The sequence below is a fragment of the Thrips palmi genome, unplaced genomic scaffold (genome assembly GCF_012932325.1).
Source record: "Thrips palmi isolate BJ-2018 unplaced genomic scaffold, TpBJ-2018v1 HiC_scaffold_18, whole genome shotgun sequence".
NCBI classification, from domain to species: Eukaryota; Metazoa; Arthropoda; class Insecta; order Thysanoptera; family Thripidae; genus Thrips; species Thrips palmi.
In genome coordinates, this window is record NW_023144627.1 from 11,990,193 (window position 1) to 12,006,181 (window position 15,989).

General features: G+C 60.5%; 2 protein-coding genes across 3 annotated transcripts in view; both read left to right on the plus strand.

Moving 5' to 3' along the window:
* The first annotated feature begins 887 nt into the window (after window positions 1-887).
* LOC117645068 (UDP-glucuronosyltransferase 2B15-like) lies at window positions 888-5,226 on the plus strand. Of its 2 annotated transcripts, none has more exons than XM_034384975.1 (7): window positions 888-1,105; window positions 1,898-2,063; window positions 2,624-3,154; window positions 3,235-3,411; window positions 3,642-3,885; window positions 4,217-4,436; window positions 4,525-5,226. In XM_034384975.1, the coding sequence occupies exons 2-7, from the start codon at window positions 1,923-1,925 to the stop codon at window positions 4,805-4,807; spliced, it is 1,596 nt and encodes a 531-aa protein (XP_034240866.1). In that variant the 5' UTR covers window positions 888-1,105; window positions 1,898-1,922; the 3' UTR covers window positions 4,808-5,226. The 2 variants fall into 2 exon arrangements, with proteins under 2 accessions (XP_034240866.1, XP_034240865.1); XM_034384974.1 differs by lacking the exon at window positions 888-1,105 and adding an exon at window positions 1,547-1,563.
* Window positions 5,227-12,414: 7,188 nt separating this feature from the next.
* Window positions 12,415-15,989, plus strand: part of LOC117644713 — a 79,274-nt gene continuing 75,699 nt past the window's right edge. The window contains exons 1-2 of the mRNA XM_034384326.1: window positions 12,415-12,483; window positions 14,253-14,324. Of these exons, the coding sequence (XP_034240217.1) occupies window positions 14,261-14,324 (64 nt within the window). The 5' untranslated portion in view covers window positions 12,415-12,483; window positions 14,253-14,260. The remainder of the gene's footprint in view (window positions 12,484-14,252; window positions 14,325-15,989) is intronic.

Here is a 15,989-nt window from a genome sequence, read left to right on the forward strand (position 1 = left end):
CTCCGCAATCCCAGTCGCAATCCGCCACGCCAATGAAGCCGTCATTTTTGCCGACAGTCACTCCGAGACACACGGCGTGTCACGGCGTCGGCCGGAGGAGCAAGAGCCGCTTCATCAGCGAGGCAATTAGCGCCCGGTTGATAAGTCAAGGCCGCGACCCTCCTCCATGACGGCGCCAATCTCGCGTGGAAAAAACAACAAAAACCACACTGACAGGCACAAATCAGAGCGCAAATCAGAGTAGTGATCTTTAATTTTTGAAAAAAGTTTCCTTTGTAAAGCTAGGCCTGCGCTGACCTGAGCTATAAAATATACCGGTCCTCCAGGTGCAGCCACCCCACTGGCACTACCGCGGTGGTGCAATGACTTGCAGGTCGTGATTGATAAAGGTCTTGTCGCCGCGCGGTCACCGCTATTCATAGCCGCGATAGTGATACAATTCCTGGGAGGCTCGGCGTGTTAATCCCAACAGCTGATTGACACTTACAAAGTGTTGTTTACACGAGGACCGCTGCAGCAGATATCACGTTACAATCTCGCTCCACATAGTTTCGTGGACTCGGGTTCTTCAACTCAGGGTCGGGGACAGCGTCGCGCTGCAGCCATAAAATCAGCTCATTTTTGTAATCTTTTTATTTTTTGGTGTGGCATGTTTGTGGTGGTGGGCGTCGCTGCTGTCAAAGGCGAGCGTCCGCGTTGCATCAAGACGGTCTAGAGCACGGGGCCGAGATCGGCGGGGCGGGGCGGGGCGGGGCGGGGCGGGGCGGGGCGGGGCGGGGCAGCGTTCCCGCGGGGTCAGGCCCAGTCAGGCTACGCGAGCCCAGCCCAGCCCCACCAGGCTCTATTCACTAGATCTGCCAGTCACGCCGGAGTGGCCGCCGTGCCTCTAGAGCGCCTCGCCGCGTCGCGAAGCTCCGATCTACTAGTCAGTCGGTCCCAGTCCGTCAGTCGGTGGCGAGCGCGGTCCGGTCCAGCCGCGCACGGTCATACTCCACGCGCAGGGCGGCAGGGCCGTAGGCAGCGCACGGGGTAGCGGCAGCGACGACGCGGCGCGGAGTCTCGACACGGCACTGGAAGAAAGGCGGGAAAGGGACTAACCAGAGCAGTAAGTAGTGCCGGAAAACCGCGCGTGAGGTTGACTGCCAGGGGGTCCAGCCAACTGTGTGTGTTGACATGACAGTGTTCGTCGGTGCGCCAGTGTGAGTGTGTTTACGCGTGCGTGCTCATGCCAGTGCAGTGTGTGAGTGTATGTGTGCGTCTGTGGTGAGTTGTGTGCCTCGGGAATCCGGCGGCTCATTGTGTGTGTGTCTGCGAGTGTGCGGCGTGCCTCGGCGTGCCTCGGCGTCCTCGCGGCGTGTTTGCTAGTCGGTGTTCCTCCCGAACCGCGAGGCACCGCGAGGCCCCGCGAGGCGCCGCCAGGCAAGAGTCGCTGAGTCGCCGACTTGCTCGTGCGTGCCGCCTGGCGCGCATTTCGTGAGTGGCGGACCGTTATCAGGGGCACGATGTGGAACATCGCGTCGGGGAGGAGCTTCTGGTAAAGAGAGAGCAGACGCCGGCAATAATGTGAGCGAGAGCGAGAAAGCAGACGTCTTTCTTTGAAGTTTTAAGATTTCAGTGTGAACCTGTCTGTCATTTTTATTGAGAACGTCTGTGATTCTCTCTGTGTACGTACATGTTCGGAAAAACGGCTTGACTTTTCGCAATGCCGACTAGAGCCGATTGTTAGCAAAGTGTGACTCGGGCGATCACGCTGCCCCGGCATGGCCACGGCATGTCCAGCAAACCGGTGGTGTGTGTGTGTGTGTGCATGTGCGCATGTGCTCCTGAAGGCTTATCGACGGGGCGACGCGAGGCGTCGAAGTGCCAGTAGTGCCACTGACCCGCTGATTGGTTGCAGGACTTCCGGCAGGCACTCCATCGGCATGGCTGGCGCGCGAGGCGCGACGCTGGCGCTCGGCCTCCTGGTGGTGCTGGCGGCATGCCGCGGCCCCGCGCCCGCCGACGCGCTGCGGGTGCTGGGGCTGTTCCCGCTGCCCGCCCACAGCCACTTCTTGATGTTCAAGGTGAGCGGAGCGTAAATCGCAGCACTACCGCGCCGAGTGAGTGGAAAGCACAACCTGGAAATGGCCAGTCTGCAGCGTTGGTCGTTTTCTTCGGAATGAAATGTAAAGTGGCGGCAGTGACTCGGCGCACCTGGGCCCCGACGTGTGTCGCCGTCAGTGCAGGGCCACTGCACCCACAGGAGCTACGACAAAGAACCTCGTGCTTTCTTTCTCTCTCCCGCCCGATAAACTGTTGGCTCGGTTCCGTGTGCGCCGTGCGCCACTGTACTGCCGTTATCGGCCTATCTCTTGGCCTGCTCACTCCAGTCTAGATGAGGGATTCCAACTCCGCTAAACGCGCCCGACGCTCGCGGGACACCGGCGCCCTGTCTCTCTCGCTCTCATGGGGCGTTTCTTATGGGTGCGAGAGAGACGGGGCGACGGAGTAAGTCTGCAGCAGCGACGAACAACAAAGGCTTCAAACCCCAGCGCGAGTCTTAATCTTTCCAAGGGCTGGTAGGAAGCTGCGCGGCCTTGGATCGCGGGTTCGAATCCCACTGAGCGCATTCTTTTGTGCGCAGGCGCTGGCGGAGGGGCTGGTGGAGAGCGGCCACGAGGTGGTGCTGTTCAGCCCGTTCCCCAACAAGAAGGCCGTGGCCAACTGGACCGACATCGACACGTCGGGCGGCCGGCCCTCCCTCATCAGCACCTTCACGTTCGACATGGTGTCCACGTCGGCGTGGAGCCTGCCCGGCATGGAGATGTACAAGGCCCTGATGATCATCAAGGAGCGCGCCGGCAACAGCCTCTGCCGGCAGGTGTTCTCGATGCCGGCCTTCGACAAGCTGATGCGCGGCGGCTACGGCCGCTTCGACGTGGTGCTCACCGAGGTGTTCGCGTCGGACTGCTGGGCCGCCGTGCCGCACAAGCTGGGCCTGCCCGTGGTCACCGTGTCCTCGGCGCCCGACGTGTCCTGGATGCACGAGCGCATCGGCTCCGTCGACAACCCGGCCTACATCAACAACGTCTTCACCGACCTGAGCGGGCCCATGACGCTGTGGCAGCGCTTCTGCAACACGGCCAGTACGCTGTGGATCAACTACCTGTTCAAGGTGAGGTAGGCGGGGGCAGCGCGCCGCCTGAGCCGTCCACTGTGTTACGTGTTTTGTGAACGCGCTTCCCCTTCGCGCAGGCCCACCTGCAGGACGCGAGCGACGAGGTGGTGCGCGAGTTCTTCGGGCCGGGCGTGCCGCCGCTCCACCAGCTCGTCAAGAACACCAGCCTCATCCTGCTCAACCGGCACGTGAGCATCCACGCCGCCAGGCCCGTGGTGCCCAACCTGGTGCACGTCGGCGGCCTGCACATCAAGGTGCGTGACATTGTCTTGACTTGCCCATGTCGTGCCATGAATGTACCGTACCATTCGGAGAAGTGTACCAAGGGGTACGGCCATCGCGCGATGGTTGTACCCACCCCGGCGGGTGGGTGCGATCCCGGTACGTTTATCGCGAGGGTCCATCCACCGTCCCCGTCCCACTCCGGCGGTGCCGAGGCGGTGCAACCTAGACGGCCGACCACAGCAACTGCCTCTGCTCGCAGGCGCCCCCCGGCAAGCTGGACTCCTCGCTGCGCGCGTGGATGGACGAGGCGCAGCACGGCGTCGTCTTCTTCTCGCTGGGCTCCCTCATCCGCGCCGCCACCATGCCGGCCGCCATGCGCGACGCGCTGCTCGCCGCCTTCGCCAAGCTGCCGCAGCGCGTGCTCTGGAAGTGGGAGGACGACGGGCTGCAGGTCCCCGCCAACGTGCGCGTCGCCAAGTGGCTGCCCCAGATGGACATCCTCAGTAAGTCACGCTATCGAAAAAACTTAAAAATTCCAATGCTACTCGAATCAAATTTGCTGCCCGGCTACCGGGCAAATTTGATGCGTCGTAAACTTTTTCGGGTTGCCACGCAGCAAATTTGATGGTCAGGTTAGGTTGAGTTAGGTTGGGTTAGGTTAGGTTAGGTTTGGTTAGGTTAGGTTGCCACGCAGCAAATTTGATGCGTGGCAAACTTTTTGAGGTTAAATTTGATGGCAACCTTCATTCGTCACGCAGACCGAAAACAATAGGGGATCTTCCGAACCCTTTAAATTAGATCGATTTTGAGATGCGCCCTTTTGTCCTTATGCAGCCCACCCTAAGACTGTGCTGTTCATCACCCACGGTGGCCTCATGGGCACCCTAGAGTCGCTACACTCCAGCGTGCCCATGCTGGGCATTCCGCTGTTCGCCGACCAGATGTCCAACATCGAGCTCTACATGTCGCTGGGCATCGCGGAGAAGATGGACTCCGCCCTCATGACGGCGGACTACGTGCACGCCAAGATCCACGGCATGGTGTCCAACCCGCGGTGAGATGCTCGTTTTGCGGTGTTTCCGCGGAGGCGGGCGGCGCGGGCACGTCTTTAAACCCCCAACGATTTGTTTCCGCTTTTCCAGGTACCTGCAGCGCGCCAAGGAGGTGGCGCGGCTGTTCCGCGACCGCCCCCGCGCCGCCATGGCGGAGGCAGTGTGGTGGATCGAGTACGTGGTGCGGAACCGCGGCGCCAAGCACCTGCGCCCCCTCGGCGCGGACATGCCCCTGTACCAGTACCTGCTGCTGGACGTCGTCGCCCTGGCCCTGGCCATGGTCGCCGCCGCCGTCCTGGCGGTCGTCTGGGCCGCGCGGCGCCTGCTCGGCGGCGCCAAGGCGGACAAGGCCCCCAAGCATAAGCGGTCGTAAGGCCCCGCGTGGGACGAGACAGAGTGTTGCGCCAACTGTGATACTGTTGAGGTTCGAGTCAAAGGCCGCACGCGCAGTGCAGTGTGCTGGTTCGGACAGCCGACGGCGTCGCCGACGGTCCGTCGCGTCGGTCTGCGTGCCACGTCCGTTTCTGTCCTCGGATCTGCTGATGCCCGAAGTAGCAGCTTCACGACGGACAGGGCAAGCCGGGGCAAGCGTCGCCCACCTACTCTGTAAAAGATTCAAGTTACGTCCGCACTAACTGTTCATCCTTTTACCGCGTACCATCACACTGCTTGCGTCCGAAAGCCACGTTTCAAAATGCTGTGATATCGTATCGTGTTCTGGCAGGCCCCAAGCGGCCGAGTCATGCCGATTATGTAACTGGAAAGAGGAATAAACGGAGGTTAACCACCGGCTGCGTGACTCGATTTCATCTTGACCCTGTCCCTGCAGTGAGCGGTAGCTGGCGGTAGCGGGCGGTAGCGGGACAGGTTGATGCTCGCCCTCTCTCACTCTCACGCGAGCTCATGACGTAACAAGCCTACCCAGCGCGGCAGCGGCCGACCGCGGCCAGCTGCCGGCAACCCACAATCCAGTGAGGCGTCCTCCGAATGCAGACACGCCTTCCGGCCCGGCCTGGTGGGGCAAGCCGCACGCTGATTTCGGGCAGTGCACAGTGGGCCAGAAGACCGGTGGAGGCGGACAAAATTCGAGACGCGTTTTGAGCTCAAGGGTCGCTAAATGGGACTCGAACCGAACGTGTGACCCCACCAATGGATTGCTCTGTCTCTCTCGCACCCCTGGCGACGCCCCGCGAGTGCGAGAGACAGGGACGAACGCGACGCGAACAATATCCCCACAGCCGAGACTCGTTGTCGGCCGTGTCCCCAGGAGTCGCTCGACTTGTGTTCGTGAGAACGCTTCCTCCGTGGAGCCTACTTAAGTCGCAAAGTGTACTCGCCGCGTACTCCTCCACACACACACACACACACACACACACACACACACACACACACACACCACACACACACACACACACACACACACACACACACACACGCACGCTCTGCAGGGGATTATTCTTGTCTGGCCGTGTCGCGTGTCGCCGCCTCCTCTTCAACGCCGCCGTCGGACGGGATGCCAACCTCCCGGGCGCTGTCTCCCTCTCTCGCTCTCTGTCGCTCTCCCCGGCCAGCATCGCCAGCACCGCCAGCACGTGGAGCAGACAACAAGCAGCCAAAACAGCCTGTGACACAGCGCGCACAGCTTGACTCTCCGTGTTGTCAGTTTTTGAAAAATGAAAAGAAAACATTCTTGAACTGGAATTTGGGTGGAGGGTTTTTGTCACCTGTCGCGGGTTTCCGAATAGCGACCCCGGCCCGTGCTCGACCTCTCCCGCCCCCATCCCTTGCTGCTAAGCTCTGGTCCGGCGTCCCCGGGTACCCCATCCTACGTTCCCCTGCTTTGATAACTGCTGCGGGGTACTAGGTGGGTGCCGCGGGGGCGTGGGGGCGGTGGGGGCGGGGGCGCTGGGGGCGGTGGGGGCGTGGGGGCGTCCGCCGGCTGGAGGGGTGGTTTGGCGCGCAGCGCGCACGGCACTGCCACTGCGGCGGTGGAGCCGGGCCAGCCAGTTCGCTGTTGGCTGCCGTCCGGGGTGGAAGTGCTGCCCTGCCGCCCCTGCCGCCAGCAACTCGCCGACGCGACGACGCGAGCGCTGCCGTGTCCGCGCGCGCCTCGTGCTTCGCGAGCCCCCGCAGTGTAGTGCCGCCGAGGCGTGACGCCGAGCGCACGCCGAGCGCACGCGTGCCGTGCTGCCATTGGCTGCCATGTCGCGCACGCCGGCGGGCTGACAGCGCTGACAGCTGATCGGCACCTGTTCGCCGGCACGCCGTCTGGGTAGCCGGTAGGCCAGGCTGGTAGGCCAGGCCGGTAGGCCGGTGAGGTCCGCGCCGGCCTTCGACTCCCGCCCCGCCATCGCCCCGCCATCGCCGCGCGTCCAGGTGAGTGCTCCCTCCGCCGTCACCAGGGGCACGACCCCGACGCGATCCTCCGACCACGCCGCCGTCAACCTGGGACGGCCGTTGGCGCGAACCCCCATCACCACCATGACGACCGGGGCGACACGATGCCTGGACCACTGCATCCCGACGACGACGGCGGCATGGGTGATCACCACCACCAGGGCGGCGACGGGGAGCCGCGCTGCCGGGGACCGCGAGCGCCGCAACCGGCACCAGGAAATTGAGGGGCAAAGTTGAGGGTGTTAAAGGGGTTGGGGTTGGGGACCGCGCACTGGCGGTCGTGCGGGCCGTGCCGGGCCGTGCCGTGCCGCACGAGGCCAACGAGGACGCGGCGAGGTAGCAGGTTATCGCTCCAGGGCGCGGCGGGGGCCGCGGGGGGAGGACGACGGGGAGGTCGGGGAGTACCCGGCGGGTGCGCCGCCGGGCCGCCAGGCCGCCACCACGTCGTCAAACCGGTCCGGGTGGAGTCGCGTCGCCACTCACCGCGGCCTGTTTATAACCCAGCCACCCGTTACCGACGCCTTCGCGGAGCCCGGCGGAGCCCGCAACTCAGTGAAACCGCGCTGATGAGTCAGAAACAACAACAACAACAACACCGCGCGACAGATGGGGTTTTCAACCCTTGGCGGTCGCGGGCGCGCTTCGCCGCGTGTTCGGTGTTCCGCGCCGCGTTTTTCATACCGAGATCGCGACGGGGTGCCTAATAATGTCCACCGCGGCTGTCGCGGCCGGCGCCACGCGGGGATGAGTGTTAACCAAGATAAGTGGTCCGCACGGCTAGTCTTTCGCGTCCCGCACCTGGCTAAGTCTTTATTTTTCGGGGGCCGCGCTGCGGCTGCGGCTGGTTAAAAATGAGTTTAAAAAACGGCGCAAACTGGAATGGATTACTTGGGGCGTCCCGTGAGCCGCACCCGCTGCGGTCCCCTGCCCTTCTCCCTCGCTAGAAAAAGACATTCTGCAACAAACACACACAAGGCGGCTGGCTCGGGGAACGGAGGCCCCGTGGCGTTTTGGCGTCCCCACGCCGCCAGACATCACGTGCCGAAACTTGAAAAAAAAAAGGGGCCCCGGCACCGCCTTAGAGGATTAACGACCGATTCAGACTCAACTTTACGCATTCAAAAATCGCTCTCTTTGTCCGAATTTTCCCCTTCATTTGAGGCGCGGCGGGGCGCGGGGCGCTCGAGGCTCACCCCTTCCCGTGTGTTTTTATTTCATTTCCCGCGGGGTTATCACAGACACGCGCTGCTGTCTTGAGCGTCGAGATGCCGCCGTGCCGCCGGGACGCTCGCCTCGGCCGCCTCGTGCGCACGCCACTGTTTACTTTTTTCAGCGAGTCCTTTCCCTCTGTCTAGCTCCAGCGCAAAGCGCGCCAAACCGCGCCGCAATCTGTGGAGCCACGCGCCCCGCCCCGCCCCGCCCCGCCCCGCCCCGCCCCGCCCCGCCACGCCACGCCCCGCCACGCGGTGCCGCCCAAACCGTTTTTCCATTGGCGCGGCGGCCCCGCTCTCTCGACCATATAATTACAATTGCCAACCGAAAAGCATAAAGCTCAACAAAACAGAAGGAAATGACGGATGTGATAGCGGTCTGCTGCGGCGGCCCCAAGGAGGGGGAAGGAGGGAGGCTGGAAATCAAATAACTTGGAATAAGGAGCAAAGGAAAAAGAGAGAGAAAACGAAATGGAAAGATACACTAATCTGGGCCTGTTGGCCACCCTGTGGGCCGCGCACGTGCCCTGCCTCGCGGCTCCCACACTGGGAGGGGCGGTCCAGCAACTATTATGCAAAATTTCCGGAAGGCCCCTCCCTGCCGTTGCCACGGAAGGGTGGCTGTAACGCTATTATTGAGTTTCTCGAAATCCTTTCCAGCGGCGCCGGGGGTTCAACTACCGCGTCAAAAGACTTTTTTTTCGCGCCTTTTTTTCCCCTCGCGCACTCTCCATGTTGAGCAGGCTGCGATATGCACCCCGCGAGTCGCAGACTCACACGCCGGCCGCGCAAAAGAAGCAAAATGAAAGTGCATAATTTATGGACGCCCCCCGTGTTATGGAAAGCGAAGAGTGAACGTACTGATTTTAAGCCGGGCCGGCTTGGTCCTGCCCGGGGTGGGCCAGGGTAAACAGGGCTGATATGGGCCGTGCGTGGCTCGGTGCGTGTCCGAGGCCGCACCCCACGACTCACCCTGTCTCTCTCGCACCCCCGCGGCCCGGCCCACGAGTGCGACGGAGACAGAGCGACAAAACGACTCTTTTCGAAATCAGTCGGCACAGGACGAGGCCAGTGCGACCCCCGCCCCCGCCCCTGCGACGCCGGGGTAGCGCACCTCGCAGCACCGCCGAGAAAACAATATGTTCTGCTTCTGTTGGACACACTGACACTAACGCAAAGTCGCACGCGCGCACACTGCAAAACAAACTCGCACGCACGTCGTAGACATAACGCACACACACACAAGGACACAAGCTTACACCCGCAGTACACACACGCACTCGCACACACGCACACACACACCACACACACACACACGCTCACACGCGGGCCAATTTCGCACTCTCTGAATAATGGGGGGCGAGGTGTGGCGTCCTTGTCGCACGCCTGCATTTCGGGCCCCGACGGGGGTTGGGGCGGCGGCGGGCCGGGGGTGTCGGGGCCTTGGTCGGGGCGTCGGGGGTGGCGAGGCAAAGAAGGCCGCGTGCGGGCAGTGCGACAAAGGAAACGCAAATGGAAACAAAAAGAGGAAAAAGAGAGAGAGGGAAACAAACGGCACCCAAAATAGGGGCCGAAAGACGGAGAGCGAGGAGGCGGGGAAAGTGTGTGCAGTGAAGAAGACTATAAAACTGAAACGTGGAAAATTAGCAGCGAGGCCAAAATAAATAGGGATGACCGGGCGGGCGGAAAGCGATGAAATATCACAGTGTTTTATGCGACTCAGGGGCAGGCGGGCGGGGCGGGCGGACCCGGAGGCCGCAGCTGGGGTGGAGGCTGGGGAGGGGGCCGCGTAAACATTCGGGCATTCTGGCGGCCACACTGTAGCGGCCCGCGCGGAGAGAACCTTCAAACCGGCAATATTTACGGCGGGGAAAGTCAGAAACACGTGAAAACATGGGAAAAGTAAACACAAATTAGGCCGCCGCCACATCATAGTGGAGCAACAATGTGGAGGGCGAAACACAGGCAGAGAGTTTAGTGGTGTGCCTACGAGAAGTAGTAGATGACTAACAAGGTTAAAGAGGGAGACTGCTTTTGCAGATCGCCTCCAAGGACCAGACTCTGTTCTAGACAAGCGTCACGGAATCAAGTACAAATCGATCGAGAGAAACACACACACACACACACACACACACAGAGAGAGAGAGAGAGAGAGAGAGAGAGAGAGAGAGAGAGAGAGAGAGAGAGAGAGAGAGAGAGAGAGAGAGAGAGAGAGAGACACACACACACACACAGCTCATAACACAGAGACAGACTGAGAGAAAAAGAGAGAGACGCGGAATGAACTATCACTAAAAACGCCACGAAACCACTGCCAAAACAACGAAACCGCTTTCTCGACCAACTAGGCCCACGCTGCCCCCGGCGGTCTCTCTGTCTCTCTGCCGCCCCCCCCCCCCTCTCTCTCTCTCTCCACCCCATCTGCCTGATTGGAGCGAGAGAAAGACAAAAAGAGAGAAAAACGCCGCGGCGTGGTTTTCCCGCGTTCGATGAATGTTCACACAATTTGGTTGTTGTCGTGGCATGCCTGGCTGCTCGTGGGAGTGGCGTGGCGTGGCGGGGTGGGGCTGGCGCACTGGGGGGGCCGTGTGCAGTGATACCCGATGCACGGGGGCCGCGAGGCCGCGGGGCCGGGGAAGAGCGCGGCGAAGTGCACAACATGCAACCCACAAATGAAGGCGGGGCGCGCCGAACCGGCTCGGCTTGGCGGCCACCGCGACGGTCTTCGTTCGGTCGCGTGACGGCGGGGATCTGCCCCCAGCCTGCCCCCTCACCCCCCAAACAAACACACACAAGGAGGGAGGAATTTTCGCGGATTCAATTTTCGGCGCCTGGTTATAGCACCGTAGATTTTCAGATGAAAAAAAAAGTGTACATTTTGTCACCGCTCAAACTGACCTCGCGCGCGGACGAGGTTCCGCGAGTCGCCGCGAGATGGCGCTGCGCGCGCCGAGCCGCCGCCGCTCGCGCTGGCGACCTAGCTTAGCGTTGTAACTAGTCTGTAAGCATTTTCGCCCGATCACTGCACCGAAACTCCCGGCGGATTCAGCCTCTCCGAAGAGCAGTTGAGAAGGAAAGGGTCTTTATAACACTCAGGCGTCGTAGGAGGCCTTTGACGGCAACTAAATTGGATGCAGTGATCGCTCAAAGTCAGCAAAAGCGGCGAGTTTCTGAAATTCATTCACTTTTCGACCGTTATTGCGAGACTACTGCTCCCAAACTTTCGGCGGTCCAAGCCTTCCCTGAGGCAGGGCATGAAAGAGTAGGGTCTTCAGAATAGTAAGGCGTCGAGGGAGGCCTTTGACCGCAACTAAATTGGATGCAGTGACCGCTCAAAGTCAGCAAAAACGGCGATTTTCTGAAATTCATTCACTTTTTGACCATTTTTGCGAGACCACTGCTCCCAAACTATCAGCGGTCAAAGCCTTCCCGAGGCAGGGCATGAAAGAGTAGGGTCTTCAGAATAGTAAGGCGTCGAGGGAGGCCTTTGACCGCAACTAAATTGGATGCAGTGACCGCTCAAAGTCAGCTAAAACGGTGATTTTCTGAAATTCATTCACTTTTTGACCATTTTTGCGAGACCACTGCTCCCAAACTATCAGCGGTCAAAGCCTTCCCGAGGCAGGGCATGAAAGAGTAGGGTCTTCAGAATAGTAAGGCGTTGAGGAAGGTCTATGACCGCAACTAAATTTGACGCAGTGGCTGCCCAAAGTCACCAATATTGAATTTCCGACACTTTAACAGCTTTCCGAGGTCGGCGCTCAAATGATCCCTAATATTTCCCAATAATCAACATAATAACCGCCTATAATCAGTGATAAATAATAAAATAATCAAAAGAAATCACATGTAATCATACTCTATATCTAATCAGTGTACATGAAAATCTTGAGTTGGATTCCCCTTGACTCTGGAGCTGAAAACGCGTCTAGAGTTTTGGTAGCCTCCACCGGTCTTCTGACCCACTGCGCGGCCCTGGTGCTTCAACCGCACGAGCGAAATCTTTGCGGTGCTGCACGGTGGCGTGCGCGGTGCAGTCCCGCAGCCCCTGGCAGCCCCATCCCGCCGGCGTCCTCGTGGACCTTCGTGGCGACTTTGGCGTGGCCTGGGCGGGGCCTCGGCGGGGCCCTTGGGAGTATACAGAAGCCGTACACTCGTGGCCGCGCCGCGTGGTGCAGCACAGTCGAGCACAGTGCAGCGCAGTGCAGCGGCACGAACCCCGTTCGATCTCCACTCCCATCGAACCGAATCGCCTTCACTCGCACCACGCGCGCTGGGCGCCGTGCGACCGCAGCGCACGGCAGGCCGGCGGGCTGGCCCACACTCCATTACCATTACCATTTAGGGCTAGACCACACATGATCAGGCGGCGATCTCGACCAGCGAGGCCCAGATTTGAGGGCCCATAGCTCACCAGAGCCATGCTCTTGATAAAAGCGTGGTAAGCGGAATTTGAGATTTTGTTTGCTTTGTACGCGGTGCACAGTGGGCCAGAAGACCGGTGGAGGCGGCAAAAACTCTCGACGCGTTTTGAGCTCCAGTCGCTAAACGGGACTCGAACCGAGCGTGTGACCCCACCAATGGATTGCTCTCTGAACGAGGAGTCCATTGGCGAAGTCACACGTTCGGTTCAAGTCCCTTAGCGACTCTGGAGCTCAAAACGCGTCTAGAGTTTTGGCCGTCTCCACCGGTCTTCCGGCCCACTGTGCGGTGGTTGCACAGCATGCCTTCCTGCACTATTCGCAAGATGCGAAGGCCTTTCCGAGCCGCTGCCTGTGCACCATAGAAAAATCCGGAAAAACACCGAGGCCTGGGGAAACCCCGAGGGAAACCCGAATCGACGTGCCTGGCGGGGCTCTGGTCGGGTCTCTCACCGGTCCGTCCGGGGATGAAAACCCAAAGCGGCTTTCGCGGTGTAGCCACTGGCACGGCACACGGCATACGAGGTTCGGCGTCGTCGGTCCCCCCGTTCCCCTACACTGTACACACGACTAAATTCCGGTCGAACAAGGGGCGTTTCCTCAGCGCACCGCAGAGTCAAGCCAAGGCAAGCCAAGGCGCCCCACTCGGCTTGGCGGCTTCGTCGCCGCGACAGAGCCGCGACGGCAAGGCACTGGTACCGTCCCCGCCAAAGCGCTCCGTTGAGGATTGCGGCCCTCCCACGACTGCTTAGCGCTGCTTAGCGGCATGATTACTGGCGAACGGCGCAAACGTCGTGGCGCCGCACAGTGGGCCAGAAGACCGGTGGAGGTGGCCAAAACTCTAGACGCGTTTTGAGCTCCAGAGTCGCTAAACGGCACTCGAACCGAACGTGTGACCCCACCAATGGATTGCTCTCCGAACGAGGAATCCATTGGTGGGGTCACACGTTCGGTTCGAGTCCCATTCAGCGACTCTGGAGCTCAAAACGCGTCTCGAGTTTTGGCCGCCTCCACCGGTCTTCTGGCCCACTGTGCGCCCCAGCCAGCCCGCCCCAGGGACCCTCTCCCCCGGCATCGCGCTCGCCTCAGCGCACGTGGAGCCTCGCGTGGAACGTGCGTGTGCGTGCGTGTGCGTGCGTGGGAGGGGAGGCGCACCTCTTTTACTTGGTCACCGAAGGAATTTACAATGTATGAAAGTCGCAATGGTACAGTGGGTGTGTCAGTGGTGAGGATGAGGGATGCGTGGGGCCCACACCCTGCGTACACATCGTGCGCACGCACACACACACACACATACACACGACGTGACGAGGTAATGCATTCATCGCGGAAGACTGCGCCCACCACGTAATAACATGACACCGTTCATATGTGCCATTCTTTGCCTATGACGTCGCTCCTTCTGTGTCTCCATCTCTCTTTCTCTCCCCCCCCCCTCTCTCTCTCTCTCTCTCTCTCTCTCTCTCTCTCTCCCTCACTCTCTCTCTCTCTCTCTCTCTCTCTCTCTCTCGCCCCCCACGTCGCACGCGAAAGCCGTTACCAGATCTCATCAGAGTGCCGTCAAATCCCGCGTCAAAACCCTCGCTCCCTCCCTCGAGATCTCTAATAACGCGCGAACACAAGTCTACATCACGACACCGCCCCGCCCCGCCCCGCCCCGCCCCGCCCCGCCAAAACTCCTCATACACAGTTGCCGACACGCACGTCAAGGGGAATATATTTATGAGCCCCTTATTAGTGGTTTGCTGTCAGGGTTATTGAAACTGTGCTCCTCTTTGGTGTGTTGCAGGCCCGAAAATGAACCCGCTGCCCGTGTGGATGTTGACGCTGCTGCTGGCCTGGAAGGTCCCCCGCGTCAGAGGTGAGATCCGCGCAGAGAAAACAACAACAACAACAACAACAACAACAACAACAACAACGGGGAAAGGAAAATAAATGGTCAAATAAATGGGTGTCCGGTGGCGGTTTGAAATTCCACACCGGCAGGCCATGGGGCCATGGGCAGGCCATCCGCTGTGACCGCGGTTGTGGGTCGTTAGCCCTGACCGGGCCGGCCAGCTGGCCATCGCTGCAAGGCCGGCCTCGGGTCACCGCAATTTGATCGCCGGTCCCTCGCAGGGGCCGTCCCGCAGTGACATGCAGAAAGCAGCGTGCCACTACACTGTGCGCGCTGCTGCCCGACGCACCGGTGCAGGCGGCCAAAGCTCTAGACGCGTTTTGAGCTCCAGAGTCGCTAAATAGGCCTTGAACCAAACGTGTGACCCCACCAATGGATTGCTCTGCGAACTGCGAACGAGGAATCCATTGGTGGGGTCACACGCTCGGTTCGAGGCCTGTGTAGCGACTCTGGAGCTCAAAACGCGTCTAGAGTTTGGATCGCCTCCACCGGTATTCTGGCTCACTGAGCGTGGTCACTGCCCCCTCCCCCCGCCCCCCCGTACAGTGCAGGCGGTCCGCTTTTCAATTTCCCCATGCGTAAAACATTCTCGCGCGCGGCGTGGCGCGGGGCTGCGGCGTATTAACTTACACGAAGGAGGAAGGAAAATAAAGTAAAAACAAAAAAAAAAGCCCGAAAAACGGGTTTTATTTTCGGGGCGGTCCGTGCCTGGCCGGTCTGAATGCACTTTCCTTCCCACCCCTTTCGGGCCTGTCCGGGCCGCGAGCCGCTCTGGGGCCGGCCGGCGAGAACATGTACCATTTAGCGGCCACGCCGCGCCGCGCGCACCGCACACTCCACTCGCTGCGCCGCTGTGTGTTTGTAGCCCCAACCTCATTTCTGTCGGTCCATTGACAAAGCTTTACCGTAAAAGGGATACTAAAAAAACGAGATGAGAAAACAGGGAGGAATGAAGTTGGAGGGGGGCAGAGGGCTTGAGCCGGGGATTGAAGGGAGAGGGGGGGAGGAGGGGGTTGATGAGAATTATTCCCCTTGTATATTTTTGGTCCATATTTTTCCTTCTTTCATCTCGCGGCAGCCCGCTGCTCTCTTCCTTCGGTTGCCCCTCCCCCCTCCCCAACCCCCCTCCCCACCCGCCGACCCCGCTGCTGTGTGCGATCCGACCCGGCAGGGCAGGGAAAGCTTATTGTAAAATTACCGCACGTATCGCAGGAGGGCGAGGAGGGGCCGGGCCACCCCGGAGCGGAGGGGGAGGGGAGGGGAGGGGAGGGGAGGGGAGGGAGGGGAGGGGAGGGGAGGAAGGGTTGCCGCTGCTGCCGCTCAGATTCGGCAATAATGTGCACCTCTCGGAACCAAAGTCTCATTTTATTGCCGCCGGCACGCTTCAGCGGACTGGACGCGGGCCCGAGCGCCCGAACTCTTTTTTTTCTCCCCCACGGCCCCACAGCGCCGTGTAGTGGTGTAGTAGTGGCGTAGTGATGGAAATGACAAACAGCTTGAGGGGCTCCAGGAACGCCCAAGAACGCCCATCGCCATCTTGTGTGCCAAGTTGGGGCGGTAATAAGTCACCCCAACACAACTCCTCTCAACGAGCGGCGGCACGTCCGGAGAGAAAGCGGGAGGGAGAGG

Excerpts from the sequence above, each read along its gene's own strand:
- LOC117645068 (XM_034384974.1), top strand. Across the intron at positions 3,412-3,641 it reads TCGGCGGCCTGCACATCAAG|GCGCCCCCCGGCAAGCTGGA; the intron begins GTGCGTGACATT and ends CTCTGCTCGCAG. Across the intron at positions 3,886-4,216 it reads GCCCCAGATGGACATCCTCA|CCCACCCTAAGACTGTGCTG; the intron begins GTAAGTCACGCT and ends GTCCTTATGCAG.